The sequence below is a fragment of the Haliotis cracherodii genome, unplaced genomic scaffold, assembly GCF_022045235.1.
Source record: "Haliotis cracherodii isolate W230 unplaced genomic scaffold, xgHalCrac1.p SCAF_10, whole genome shotgun sequence".
Classification (NCBI taxonomy): Eukaryota; Metazoa; Mollusca; class Gastropoda; order Lepetellida; family Haliotidae; genus Haliotis; species Haliotis cracherodii.
Genome location: NW_027266265.1, coordinates 29,302,443 through 29,317,423, shown reverse-complemented (window position 1 = coordinate 29,317,423; position 14,981 = coordinate 29,302,443). Strand labels below are relative to the sequence as shown.

The 14,981-nt window shown below is 38.5% G+C and overlaps 1 protein-coding gene across 1 annotated transcript; it reads right to left on the bottom strand.

Moving 5' to 3' along the window:
* Positions 1–679: 679 nt before the first annotated feature.
* On the bottom strand, positions 680–11,414 carry LOC139453693 (mast cell tryptase-like). Its single transcript, XM_071235167.1, has 4 exons — positions 11,321–11,414; positions 3,574–3,720; positions 2,989–3,146; positions 680–829 (listed from the first exon to the last, which is right to left on the bottom strand). The coding sequence occupies exons 1-4, from the start codon at positions 11,412–11,414 to the stop codon at positions 680–682; spliced, it is 549 nt and encodes a 182-aa protein (XP_071091268.1).
* Between the last annotated feature and the right edge of the window lie 3,567 nt (positions 11,415–14,981).

The following is a 14,981-nucleotide window of genomic DNA, read 5'->3' as shown; positions in this document are numbered from 1 at the left end:
TGAATTTATCTATTTAGCACAAATTGTTTCGTGTATGTACAATGAAAATCCATTATCTTGAGGTCCATAGGACTTGAATATGAACTGCTTGCAAAGGAAAGTCCACACAGTTTGATGGTGGCTCAAATGAAACAAACAACAAAACTTTATTCGATGGTGATGTATTTGGTATGGAATACTGTAAGGGACATTCTCGCGATCTCGCATTCTCGCGATCTCGACCTTAGGAAACGAGGTAATTATGCCCAAAATACGAGAATGCGAGATCGCGAGAACGCGAGATTTTGGCCAAATCTCGCGTTCTCGCAATCTCGCATTCTCGTGTTTTGGGCATATTTACCTCGTTTCTAAAGGTCGAGATCGCGAGAATGTCCCTTACAGTATTCCATAATTTGGTCACATTTGGTACATATCATATTTGTGTTTGGACCTTTTGCAGTGTTTTCTTTCAGCCTAGTAACGTTTTGATAACGTTTGTACTTTTTCGGTCAAATTCAATTTTCAAGTTTGTTGTTTTTAGTTTCTTTTGCACGGCAGTTTTCATCCTGTATAGACAGTTGCAATATCGGGAAAAGGAGAAAAGAGAATTACGATTTTCACAAGAGGCTCTGACACACGAGCAGGATGAAGCAGTCTTTCTCGTGACTTTCTTGAGGTATCGAAATGTCCTACATCTGTATCAATAATCGGCGATGAAGCTGAGGATGTTTGGGTGTCTCAGGTCGACACCAAGTGATGGGTAGTAGTTGTTGAAGTTAGGAACGTTGACGAGAGATTGCAAGATCCAGCGGCCATTCATTTTGCACACCAACATGCCGCCTTCACCGCCCTGTCGACAAACAGAAAACAGGAATGTATAATATATTGGGTGGGTTTCTCTGCAGAAAAAAGCCAATGGATATAACGTTGGTACTAGTTTCGGTGTTTACAAATAATTATGGGGTATTGTAACGTCGTACCATGCCTCTGTTATCATCATCAAAATAGTCTATGATACCGAAAATCATTGTCTACAATTGTCATTGTCATTGTTTCATTTGGGACTTTAATGCATGTTGTCCTGTCCGACTGACTAATCACTGACCTTGTGACGTAGTATATTAATGCGTACATTCCAGGAAAACTTGTTATATTCTGTACCGTTTATGAGAAATGAGAATATTTTAAGAATTTTAGAATGACATCATACAATAAAGAAGTACGCTAAACACAACCTCTATTCTAATACAGGTTCTTTACCATCCCCAAACACTCGCGTTTTAGAGATCCATGAACCATTTTAAAAAATCCTAATCGAGAAGTAGCCCTATCAGTTAATCTTACATTTGGCAATTTACACTTACACGCGAAGCCCGATATCTCGAATTCTTTGCGTTAAGAGTAATATTTCGATACATCCGACTCCCCTTATCCATATCTCCTGTTAATTCAGGTTCTCTAATAGATTGCTCAACCAGGTTCCTACCACCATGTTTCTGTACTTGATGTCTTAATGCCATCATACTGTAGAACTAGTGCTAAGTTGTGTTCTTCAATATGTTTGTGTTCGACTTATCAGGATACGTTGGGACTATTTGGACTATACATTGCGTTTGACACAACCTGGAATTCGACACATCAGGTTCGACATATCTGGGTTAAAACGTTGTTAAATATATATTTAGTACGTTTGGCGATTTTGGACCATGGGTTCGACACAACACGGGATTCGACACATACAAGTTCGAGACAATTGGGACAACAGAGACATTTTGTGACTGTGTTTGTTCTCTGCCATTGTTTGGGAGCGACAAGGGTAGGAATAGATGTCATTTTGTGACAGATTAAGGTCCTAGGAACATAAGATGAAGGTGAGGTGAAATTGGGTTCAACGTCGCGTCCAAGATTATTGCATTTATATAGGGACGTGCATGTACGTGTGTGCGTGTGTGGCTGCTTGTACTAGTCCCGACTGATGCCGATTTATAGTGCTAGCTCACTGAGATTCCATGTCGCAGTTTAACATGAATACCCTGCTCAGACACCGTATACTGACTCCGAGCCGACCAGTCCTTGTTTTAGCCCCTTAATGCCGAGCGCCAGACAGGGTAACAACATGTACCATCTTTTAACGTCTTTTGGCATGACGCGGCCGGGGATCGAACCCTGGACCTTCCGCTCTTCGGGCGGACGCCCTACCACAAGACCACGGAGGCGTCAAATAAGATGAAGCTTGGGTAGGTGAATATGGTTATTGTGCATTATGGTCAGCCCCTTGTGAGTCATGTTGTTGTTTATTGTTTTGTTGTTCATCGCCGCACTCAGCAATATTCCAGCTATATGACGGCGGTCTGTAAAATGATCGAGTCTGGACCAGACAATCCAATTATTGATATCATGAGCATCGATATACGCAATTAGGATCGATGACATGCTTCACCCAAGTCAGCGAGCCTGATCATCCGATCCCGTTAGTCGCGGCATGGGTTGCTGAAGACCTATTTATCCCGGATCTTCACGGGTCTTGAATACATCAGGAATGTGAGTGAATGAATTATGTTTAACGGAACACCTGAAATGGGCTAGAAATATTGTACTCATGTGGGGAATCGAATCCGGGTATAGTTACATTCACCAGGCTTGTACCAATTAGTTTCGGACTCTAAAGCATTAGCAAGTTAAAACCCTGTTAGTCCGGAAATCGTGTTATGAAGGTCTATATATACAAGTTGATATTAAACATACCTATGATTCGTTTATCTGAAACGTCACCCGTCAAGTCATCTTGCTCCTACCACCTGGACGGTTTGGTAGCCTATTGGTAAAGGCGTTCGCACATCGCGCCGAAAACCCGGGTTCGATTCACCACATGAGTACAATATTTCTAGCCCATTTCAGGTTTCCCGTTAAACATAATTCATTCACTCACTGCTACCACCTTTATTTTGCCTATTGGACTTGTTGTCAAATGATGGGTGTAGCATACTTAAAGGTAAATGTTACACTTACAATGCATAGACTGCTGGTCTGGTTCCCTAACTCCAGACACAGAGTCCTGTTGGGTATAGAGATGCTTCTGGTGTAACGGTACAGGAGAGAACACATTGTAGGGCTGATGCATCTGGCAGCTATTTCTCTCAAGCTTGTTTGAGGGATGAAGATGTTATCTTAAAAAGAAACAGTCGTACTTAAACAATATGTTTACAATAAAATAATTTATTCACAGAGAGAGAGTGAGAGAGAGAAAGAGAGAGAGAGAGAGAGAGAGAGAGAGAGAGAGAGAGAGAGAGAGACACACACACACACACACACACACACAGACAGACACACACACACATATATATGGGGGTAGTATGGGACTCTTTTTGCAACCTTTTTTTAGTCATGAGTATGCACATGTGGACCACCCCGTAATTTAGCAAGAGTGCACTTCTCACTTGAATGTTATTTTTTTACATGTAGCTCATTCTATTCAGCTCCATTACGTGGGTGGACAACCCTGATATACCATTATCCCAGTCGACCAAGAAATACAAGCCAATGTCCCTGACGCATGATCAGTATTTACTGATCCAACCTGTCTTCTGGACTCACCTCTCTCCATTGTCCATCCAGCAATGACGCATCTTTCAAAGATCACCTCACATTCTGAATCATTTCGGGCGTGGGGAAGACAGACAGGATATGCGCAGCCGTTGTGCTCGACGTCTCCAGCCAGCGTTAATACAGCTATGTCATCACCTGCAAAAGGAACCGTCAATGGATAGCCAGTCAAGGAAAATAAATGGCTTATATAATTAAGCAATCATCATTGGTGACAAAGATTCGGTATTTCAAGCATTTCAATATCCAACATGTCAGTTTGTCCTGCTTTCCCCTAAGGCTCCGACTATTTGATATTATTAGGGAATATGGGATGGGTTTGTTTTGGTTTAAAAAAAGCATTTGTTTCCGAAAAATATGAAAAATGTAATTTGTCTTCAGATTTTACCCCATAAATTAGGTTTTCACTGGACAAATGTGTAGAGAAAAAAAAAATTCGGTTCAGCTTTCTGTAAAAAAAATTGTGTTGTCGGTACAAAAATTATGTCTCCAACCAAAATTCCCCCCTTCCCAGAATATTAAATGCGTCACTGTTACGTTGGTACATATTTCGTCACCGTTAGGATATCAATACCTTTTGATTGGTAAGATGGATGAAGCACGGTCGTTGCTACTTTTACAGTGACGGTGTTGTTGACACCTCCAGCTCATCCTACTTCAACGCTGTGAGCAGATGACCTGGAACAGGTCACACATATATCAGACAACGACCTTAACCTCCAAAAATCAAACGTTATGTTCGACTTGACGTTCATACAGTCTTTAGATGAGAACTAATAGTTGTATGAAATGTTGGTAAAATCAAAGAACAGTTTGATGTTTAAGGCCACGGAGACATGTCAAATGGCGCTTTACAGTGTACGTTCATCAGGACTATGCCATTTCTTTTTCAATTCGATTAACGTTTTGTTTTGTTTGTATGAAGTTTGAATCCCCACTCATTAATATTCCAGCTATATGACGGCGATCTGTAAACAATTGCGTCTGGACCAGACAATCCAGTAATTGAGCACCCATCTACGCAAATGGGATACAATAACATGCATCAACCACGCCAGCAAGCCTGACCACCCGATCCCGTCGGTCGTCTCTTACGACAAGCATGGGTTGCTGAAGAAACGAATTATTGTCGCGGAGTCATACGTCAACAGCAATTGTCCTTAAAGTGTGTTCGAATCAAGTCGGGGCTAACCGCATTCCATGTATTGGCATATACATATTGTACTCGTATGATTGATGACCTGTTTGTTTGTTGTTTAACGCCGCACTCAGCAATATTACAGCTATAAGACGGCGGTCTGTAAATAATCTAGTCTGGACAAGACAATCCTGTGATTGACATCATGAGCAGCAATCCACGCAGTTGGGATACGATGACATGCATCAACAAAGTCAGCGAGCCTGCCCACCCGATTCCGTTAGTAACTGCACAGTACAATCGATAAAGTTCGTGTTTGCTGTGTTTCTAACTGAATGCTTTTGAAGAAAGAAGTTAATTTTACATACTTGCTGATGCATGACGCAGTGGTAATAACCTTCCTTTTCCCGACAAGCACACCGCTACAGATAAAACCAGGGATGCTAGAAGTTCCTGGTGCTAATAGCACTTTCACCACCCATGGCCAGTTACATTTAGTTGTACTTGTTGAAGTGATGGGGCCATTTACACAGCCTATAATAATAATAATGATAATAATTATAATAATAATGATAATAATAATAACCTGTGCTAGAACACTTTTACGACCCAAAGCCCGTTACATTTTTGTTGTACTGGAAGTGATTGGATAATAATAAAAACCATAATAATGACAATAATAATAGACATTTTACATAAGATTCAACACCATGTATGCATGCCACATACTTTAGAATGTTGAAAAAAATATTGCATTTTTGTAAGGTGTTTTCTCTTAAAAAAAGGTCAGTCTGGTATAAATACAGTTAACTACATTTAAAACGAACACGCTTATAACGAACTGACGGATATAACGAAATGTTTCGATCCCGTCCATTTGCTGTTAGAGTATATTTGCTGTATATATGCTTATAACGAACTACGGTTATAACGACTTAAACTGAGTGGTCCCTTTGAGTTTTTTATAACCGTAGTTTACTGTAATAAGTAATATCAGGTAATGCAGCTATCGCTGAAAAATATCTAATCTTGATACAAAATCCCATATGGCTTCATAAATCAATCAGCCTTAATGTTGTTTACACACCACTTGTTAAAACAGACGTTGTAACGGGTAATATCTTAAATTATTAGGAATTAATTTTGACAGATTGGAAAATATGGCTGTTGATAATTACAAAAATGTCACTAGATGTCTACACAACATTTTAATAAATGAGTGAGTGAATGAGTGAGTAAGTATGGTTTTACGCCGCTTTTAGCATTATTCCAGCAATATCACGGCGGGGGACTCCAGAAATGGGCTTCACACATTGTACCCATGTCGGGAATCGAACCCGGGTCTTTGGCGTGACGAGCGAACGCTTTAACCACTAGGCTACCCGACCGCCCCTTCTCCAACAGAGTAATTCATGTGAGCCAAGAAAAGTATCATCATCAGCACTTTGAAACATCCGAGTCAAAGTGTGTGTGTGTGTGTGTGTGTGTGTGTGTGTGTGTGTGTGTGTGTGTGTGTGTGTGTGTGTGTGTGTGTGTGTGTGTGTGTGTGTGTGTGTGTGTGTGTGTGTGTGTGTGTGTTTGTGTGTGTGTTATCACGCGAATGTGTTTGGGGAGGGTAAATATCCTATATATGGTAGAAACATTGTATTTGGCGAGCTTATACATAGTGTTTCAATTCTGTGCTCGAAAAATCTCTTCTCATGTCTCACATCATTACTTAACATGATACGTTTTCCTGGAATGTGCACATTAATAAAGATTACGTCAGAAGAAAAGTGATGTGTTTCTTAGACAGTGGCGTAACTACATATATGAAAGTTACCCGAACTTGTAAAATGCCAAGCGACGTCACAGTTAGACACTAATTTCCAGGATAGTGGACTATTCTTTTGATAATGACAGCAATTATCCCAATAGTTTCTCAGTTTCCTGATGGTTTATTCTGACTCGATCATCGAATGACACATTCGTCACCACTCGCCCCTTTCCTGCAAGAGGACTCGTCCCCCTATCAATGAATGATTTTGTGCGAAAATACGACAAACCATTCAGAATGCACGTACGACTTCAAGTACATATGTCAAAATATGAAAAATGTAATTTGTCTTCAGATTTTACCCCATAAATTAGGTTTTCACTGGACAAATGTGTAGAGAAAAAAAAAATTCGGTTCAGCTTTCTGTAAAAAAAATTGTGTTGTCGGTACAAAAATTATGTCTCCAACCAAAATTCCCCCCTTCCCAGAATATTAAATGCGTCACTGTTACGTTGGTACATATTTCGTCACCGTTAGGATATCAATACCTTTTGATTGGTAAGATGGATGAAGCACGGTCGTTGCTACTTTTACAGTGACGGTGTTGTTGACACCTCCAGCTCATCCTACTTCAACGCTGTGAGCAGATGACCTGGAACAGGTCACACATATATCAGACAACGACCTTAACCTCCAAAAATCAAACGTTATGTTCGACTTGACGTTCATACAGTCTTTAGATGAGAACTAATAGTTGTATGAAATGTTGGTAAAATCAAAGAACAGTTTGATGTTTAAGGCCACGGAGACATGTCAAATGGCGCTTTACAGTGTACGTTCATCAGGACTATGCCATTTCTTTTTCAATTCGATTAACGTTTTGTTTTGTTTGTATGAAGTTTGAATCCCCACTCATTAATATTCCAGCTATATGACGGCGATCTGTAAACAATTGCGTCTGGACCAGACAATCCAGTAATTGAGCACCCATCTACGCAAATGGGATACAATAACATGCATCAACCACGCCAGCAAGCCTGACCACCCGATCCCGTCGGTCGTCTCTTACGACAAGCATGGGTTGCTGAAGAAACGAATTATTGTCGCGGAGTCATACGTCAACAGCAATTGTCCTTAAAGTGTGTTCGAATCAAGTCGGGGCTAACCGCATTCCATGTATTGGCATATACATATTGTACTCGTATGATTGATGACCTGTTTGTTTGTTGTTTAACGCCGCACTCAGCAATATTACAGCTATAAGACGGCGGTCTGTAAATAATCTAGTCTGGACCAGACAATCCTGTGATTGACATCATGAGCAGCAATCCACGCAGTTGGGATACGATGACAGGCATCAACCAAGTCAGCGAGCCTGCCCACCCGATTCCGTTAGTAACTGCACAGTACAATCGATAAAGTTCGTGTTTGCTGTGTTTCTAACTGAATGCTTTTGAAGAAAGAAGTTAATTTTACATACTTGCTGATGCATGACGCAGTGGTAATAACCTTCCTTTTCCCGACAAGCACACCGCTACAGATAAAACCAGGGATGCTAGAAGTTCCTGGTGCTAATAGCACTTTCACCACCCATGGCCAGTTACATTTAGTTGTACTTGTTGAAGTGATGGGGCCATTTACACAGCCTATAATAATAATAATGATAATAATTATAATAATAATGATAATAATAATAACCTGTGCTAGAACACTTTTACGACCCAAAGCCCGTTACATTTTTGTTGTACTGGAAGTGATTGGATAATAATAAAAAACATAATAATGACAATAATAATAGACATTTTACATAAGATTCAACACCATGTATGCATGCCACATACTTTAGAATGTTGAAAAAAATATTGCATTTTTGTAAGGTGTTTTCTCTTAAAAAAAGGTCAGTCTGGTATAAATACAGTTAACTACATTTAAAACGAACACGCTTATAACGAACTGACGGATATAACGAAATGTTTCGATCCCGTCCATTTGCTGTTAGAGTATATTTGCTGTATATATGCTTATAACGAACTACGGTTATAACGACTTAAACTGAGTGGTCCCTTTGAGTTTTTTATAACCGTAGTTTACTGTAATAAGTAATATCAGGTAATGCAGCTATCGCTGAAAAATATCTAATCTTGATACAAAATCCCATATGGCTTCATAAATCAATCAGCCTTAATGTTGTTTACACACCACTTGTTAAAACAGACGTTGTAACGGGTAATATCTTAAATTATTAGGAATTAATTTTGACAGATTGGAAAATATGGCTGTTGATAATTACAAAAATGTCACTAGATGTCTACACAACATTTTAATAAATGAGTGAGTGAATGAGTGAGTAAGTATGGTTTTACGCCGCTTTTAGCATTATTCCAGCAATATCACGGCGGGGGACTCCAGAAATGGGCTTCACACATTGTACCCATGTCGGGAATCGAACCCGGGTCTTTGGCGTGACGAGCGAACGCTTTAACCACTAGGCTACCCGACCGCCCCTTCTCCAACAGAGTAATTCATGTGAGCCAAGAAAAGTATCATCATCAGCACTTTGAAACATCCGAGTCAAAGTGTGTGTGTGTGTGTGTGTGTGTGTGTGTGTGTGTGTGTGTGTGTGTGTGTGTGTGTGTGTGTGTGTGTGTGTGTGTGTGTGTGTGTGTGTGTGTGTGTGTGTGTGTTATCACGCGAATGTATTTGGGGAGGGTAAATATCCTATATATGGTAGAAACATTGTATTTGGCGAGCTTATACATAGTGTTTCAATTCTGTGCTCGAAAAATCTCTTCTCATGTCTCACATCATTACTTAACATGATACGTTTTCCTGGAATGTGCACATTAATAAAGATTACGTCAGAAGAAAAGTGATGTGTTTCTTAGACAGTGGCGTAACTACATATATGAAAGTTACCCGAACTTGTAAAATGCCAAGCGACGTCACAGTTAGACACTAATTTCCAGGATAGTGGACTATTCTTTTGATAATGACAGCAATTATCCCAATAGTTTCTCAGTTTCCCGATGGTTTATTCTGACTCGATCATCACCACTCGCCCCTTTCCTGCAAGAGGACTCGTCCCCCTATCAATGAATGATTTTGTGCGAAAATACGACAAACCATTCAGAATGCACGTACGACTTCAAGTACATATGTCAAAGAATCCCTAAGGAATTATTTTTGATTTTACATCTGTCTGAATCTAAAAATATACCCTAGATACAGTTAAATGTGTTTAATCATACTGTATGAATAAAGTCCCGATGTGTCTTAAATAGCAACTGGAATATAAATGACATTTGGGAAATATACGTGAATCATTACGCAACGAGTTGACAATTCTTTTAACTATACCCGTTAATTTAAATTTGCGCTTGGACGGAACCCAGTCGCAAAAATGGCCACGAGAGGGGCACGGGTCGCTAATCGGCTTCTCTCGGAAGTTGATCACGAATGCGAATAACAAGGGCGACGCCATGTTTGTTTGTAAACACTGAAAGTAGTCCCTACTTGACATATCATATTTGCATCTCCCTTCGCATACGACCCCAACTAATACCGTTTTTATCCGATGGCCTTAACCTGCCGAGAAACCTACACATTTCATATATATATATATGTGTGTGTGTAACGGACATGAAGTTGTAACATGTTATGACATTTGGTTTTATTGGACATGAAGCTGTAACTTTCACGTATATTTCCCAAATGTCATAACATGTTACAACTTCATGTCCGTTGTTCAGTTATGGCCTGACGAGACTCGTGCGTGGTACGAGCTGAAAGCGCTAGCCAATAAAGGCTGTGTTCACTCTTACTCCACTTATTTAATTATTACTATATTGTGACTGAGAGTTAGAACTTTACCGTGATATAGATAGATAGACAGACAGACAGACAGACAGACAGATAGATAGATATAGATACATATTGGGCTAAATGATAATTTTAAGTTAACATTATTTTTTAACATTATTTACGAATGAAACAGAAATATTTAAAAATAAGTTGGTCGTTAAACTACGACAATTCTATTCAAATATAAAACTAATTTATCATTTTAGAGCTGATGCTGTTAACTGAGAAATGCAATACATGACTGTAAATAAATTGGCGACTGAAAATTTACTGGACTGGTCGAAAAAACTTTATTACCATTTAATATTTATCATTTACTGTTCGAAAGGATCCAAATACCTTATTACCTTCCAAGTTTATTGAAACAAAGTATAATCGCAAATGTGAAGAAAGCACTGAACAATGAATTCACGTTTAGGGTTTGAGAATTAAATTCTGACATTACGATGTTCGGATACATGTAGTGCACAGCCATGGTGATAAAAGTTTACAGAAGAGAGCGAAGTTTTGATTTATCTAAAAACTCACAATGAGATAAATTATAAAACATCACTTTTACTCTTTACTTTAAGTATCGCGTTTCTTCCCTTAAATTTCTATTTTGATCATTTTATTCTTGGTTTGTTTTCTTACCCTGTCCAATGTGCTTTGGTCGTTGTATGTTTTGAGGTCGAACTCTTTTCTTACAGATATTTCTATATATGTAACGGACATGAAGTTGTAACATGTTATGACATTTGGTTTTATTGGACATGAAGCTGTAACTTTCACGTATATTTCCCAAATGTCATAACATGTTACAATTTCATGTCCGTTACATATATAGAAAATTTCTATTTTGATCATTTTATTCTTGGTTTGTTTTCTTACCCTGTCCAATGTGCTTTGGTCGTTGTATGTGTTGAGGTCGAACTCTTTTCTTACAGAGCTTGAAAATGAGACGACACTGAACTGCACAAGATCTCGACCGACTGTAAACCCACGAACGAAGTCGGCGACGAATTCTAACAACACATTAAAGTCGCTGCTACCAATGCTGTTGGAGGCATCCATCAGAAACACAATATCACCCTGCATTGTGGTGGTGCATATTGTCTGGTTTTCTGAAAATATATAATTATTCACGACATTTTAAAATATGTCCATGTATTTGTCAGTATATGTTGCTGACACCGTAAAGTATGTATTGTCTTGTTCTCTGAAAATATAGTTATTCCTGACATGTATTTGTCATGATAATAGTGTAACTAGCACCAGAAAGTTTGTGTTTTATGGTTACCTGAAAATATACGATTATTCACATGTATTTTACGTGATTATATACTTGTGTAACTAGCATCATAAAGTGTGTGTTGTCATTCAACATGAACATATACAATTATTCATGATGTGTGTTTTTCATGATAACAGTGCAACTAGCCCCATAAAGTATGTGTATCCTCTTCTTGTTCTCAAGTCACTGTGCTGGTCTGATCATGCAAAAACAGATATGTGTCTTTTAGCAATTGGAAGCAACTTTGAAAATGAATGTCTTCAAATGAAACTCGGTATAAGTGATTGCCCCAAAGTTCACATCCAATTGCTGATCAACTGTACAGACCTTGCTGTCCAATGGCAACACTGGTCAGACCGACCACCAGTATCAGTGTCAGTATCATCCTACCAGATATCTTTCCGCAGTCAGAATGACCATTACCGGAAAGCAAGCTCATTTTATAGGAGATGCATGAGGGTGCATACATTAGTTGTTTAGTGATGCATAATTCATGATGATGTTTAATGTTTAATACACCATACACAGCTTATTTTTACCCTGTTTCTCAGGAATATGCTCAAACTTTTCAGGAAGCTGTATTTCTATACGATACATTGAAGCCAGGCATGCTTGCATGGGTGTATCTTGCCATGTCATCTGTGATCGGAGGGACTGATAAGTTGAGTGAGTGTTCTTTTCTTCTAAACTACAAAAGAAGTATACACCCATGTTTGATGATGATGTATTTGATACGGGTTTCATGGGCGCTTTTACATGCATCATTTTTTTTTACCTTAAGTTTGCAGTGTAACGGCTACTGTTTTCAGTCTAGTAACGCTGAAGTGGTCGTTGTCTGAACGGGGACTACAGATATGTACCCAAGGTACTTTTAAGTACTAGTATACAGAAATGTACCCGCACCGGAATCTGAATACAGAACGTAATAGCCATGCCGGCAACGTCCCCTTCAGCTCAAGGCACATTTTGAAAACAGTTGTAATTGTTGATGTCATATCCAGTTTTTAAAACGAGAAAATAAAGATAATTCCTCATTCAAAACAAACATCATTAAAACATTAACCGTCATGAAACTCAAATATCCTTCATCTTATAAAGGAGAAGTTAATATGAAGTTGTAACCATGCTTCCACATACATGGGTACAATGTGTCAAGACAGTTATTTTGTCCCTCGCCATGATCTGAGTGCAATAGTAAAAGCATAGTCAAACAGCACTCAATCAGCAACAATTTACATGAATTCATGCGATGTCAGGTTCGGGTTACATAAATGACTAGTTGATTGTGCATTCTAATGCATTCTAATGCATCCTCTAGAATTTTATGTGTGCATTCTTTGAGTGAGTAAGAAGTCATTCTTTGAATTGACTTATCAAACCCCAAAACGTCAACCCTTTTTTTCGATTCAGCAGAATGTTAGGTGATGTTCTTCATCAGCTAGGGGTAGTAATAACTCTGATTATTGCCAGATATTAAATTATGATAATGTCAATTAAAATGGAAATGTAACCATTATTGATTATCAGTTTGTGTTCATCTTCTTGTGTCTATCCAAACTACACAGTGAAGTGATATCGATGTAAAAAAAGTGACTTTTTGACTTTTCATCTATACTTCAACCAATTATTGCACTCCAAGTTGATGTCAAATACTAATAGTATGTAGAATAGAAGGAAAAAAACTATTTCACAAAATATTACTATAACCTCTACAAAGCATTGTAGTTACGAAAATGATGATATATCTTCTCTAGAAGTTACATCTCGAATACGTAACAATATTTCATTTATAACAATGTCAAAACGAATGAATATGTATCTGCGCATTAAGCAAATAATTGGCGTATTTCCATTTATTTCCATATACATTCCCGAAAATGTTCGTTCAAATGATGTGTCCTCTATTCTTAAGCCCCAAAACTAATAATGGTTCATTAGACATGATCGATGTTTTGTGAATTAATCTTATATAAATATTAGGAAATAACAAATTGATTGACTCCTGACAAACACAATCTCGAGAAAATCCAGAACTCACCCACACCCGCCAAAAACCAAATGACTTTTCTAATGTGAAAGTGTTGTGTGCTCCATTGTTCTTGCTGGTCTTCAAAAACAGTGTCACCTTGACATGCACTCTTATTTGTTCACAAACTTGTTTTATTATTTTATTGCGTTCTCAGAGACAGAATCAACAGTTATCAGGAATGCAGGTGTTGGTGCGCCGAGTTGGCCTTGAGACATTCTGACGAATTGACAGATATTCTCCGGGAAAGTGGTATTGTTACTGTGAAAGAGCCTTTCACATGAGTAACCTTGTGGCGGATTGCAGAACAGCATTGTGCGTTTTGTGTATGGGTACAATACACACAGGTCATGCTTCACATATATTTGTATGTGTACAATACACACACGTCATGCTTCCCTTACATATGTATGTGTACAATACACACACGTCATGATTCACAAGTATGTATGTGTAAAAAACACCCACATCATGCTTCACAAATAAGTGAGTGTAAGTGTTTGTGTCTCTGTGTGTGTTTTGATTAACGACACGGTCATCAATATTCACCTATAAGACCGCGGCCTGTACATACGTCCTGTAAATGACTAGGCCAGACAATATAATGGTTGATATTATGAGCATCGAACCACGTTGTCGGGGTCAATGTAGTTGTTTAGTGATGCATAATTCATGATGATGTTTAATGTTTAATACACCATACACAGCTTATTTTTACCCTGTTTCTCAGGAATATGCTCAAACTTTTCAGGAAGCTGTATTTCTATACGATACATTGAAGCCAGGCATGCTTGCATGGGTGTATCTTGCCATGTCATCTGTGATCGGAGGGACTGATAAGTTGAGTGAGTGTTTTTTTCTTCTAAACTACAAAAGAAGTATACACCCATGTTTGATGATGATGTATTTGATACGGGTTTCATGGGCGCTTTTACATGCATCATTTTTTTTTACCTTAAGTTTGCAGTGTAACGGCTACTGTTTTCAGTCTAGTAACGCTGAAGTGGTCGTTGTCTGAACGGGGACTACAGATATGTACCCAAGGTACTTTTAAGTACTAGTATACAGAAATGTACCCGCACCGGAATCTGAATACAGAACGTAATAGCCATGCCGGCAACGTCCCCTTCAGCTCAAGGCACATTTTGAAAACAGTTGTAATTGTTGATGTCATATCCAGTTTTTAAAACGAGAAAATAAAGATAATTCCTCATTCAAAACAAACATCATTAAAACATTAACCGTCATGAAACTCAAATATCCTTCATCTTATAAAGGAGAAGTTAATATGAAGTTGTAACCATGCTTCCACATACATGGGTACAATGTGTCAAGACAGTTATTT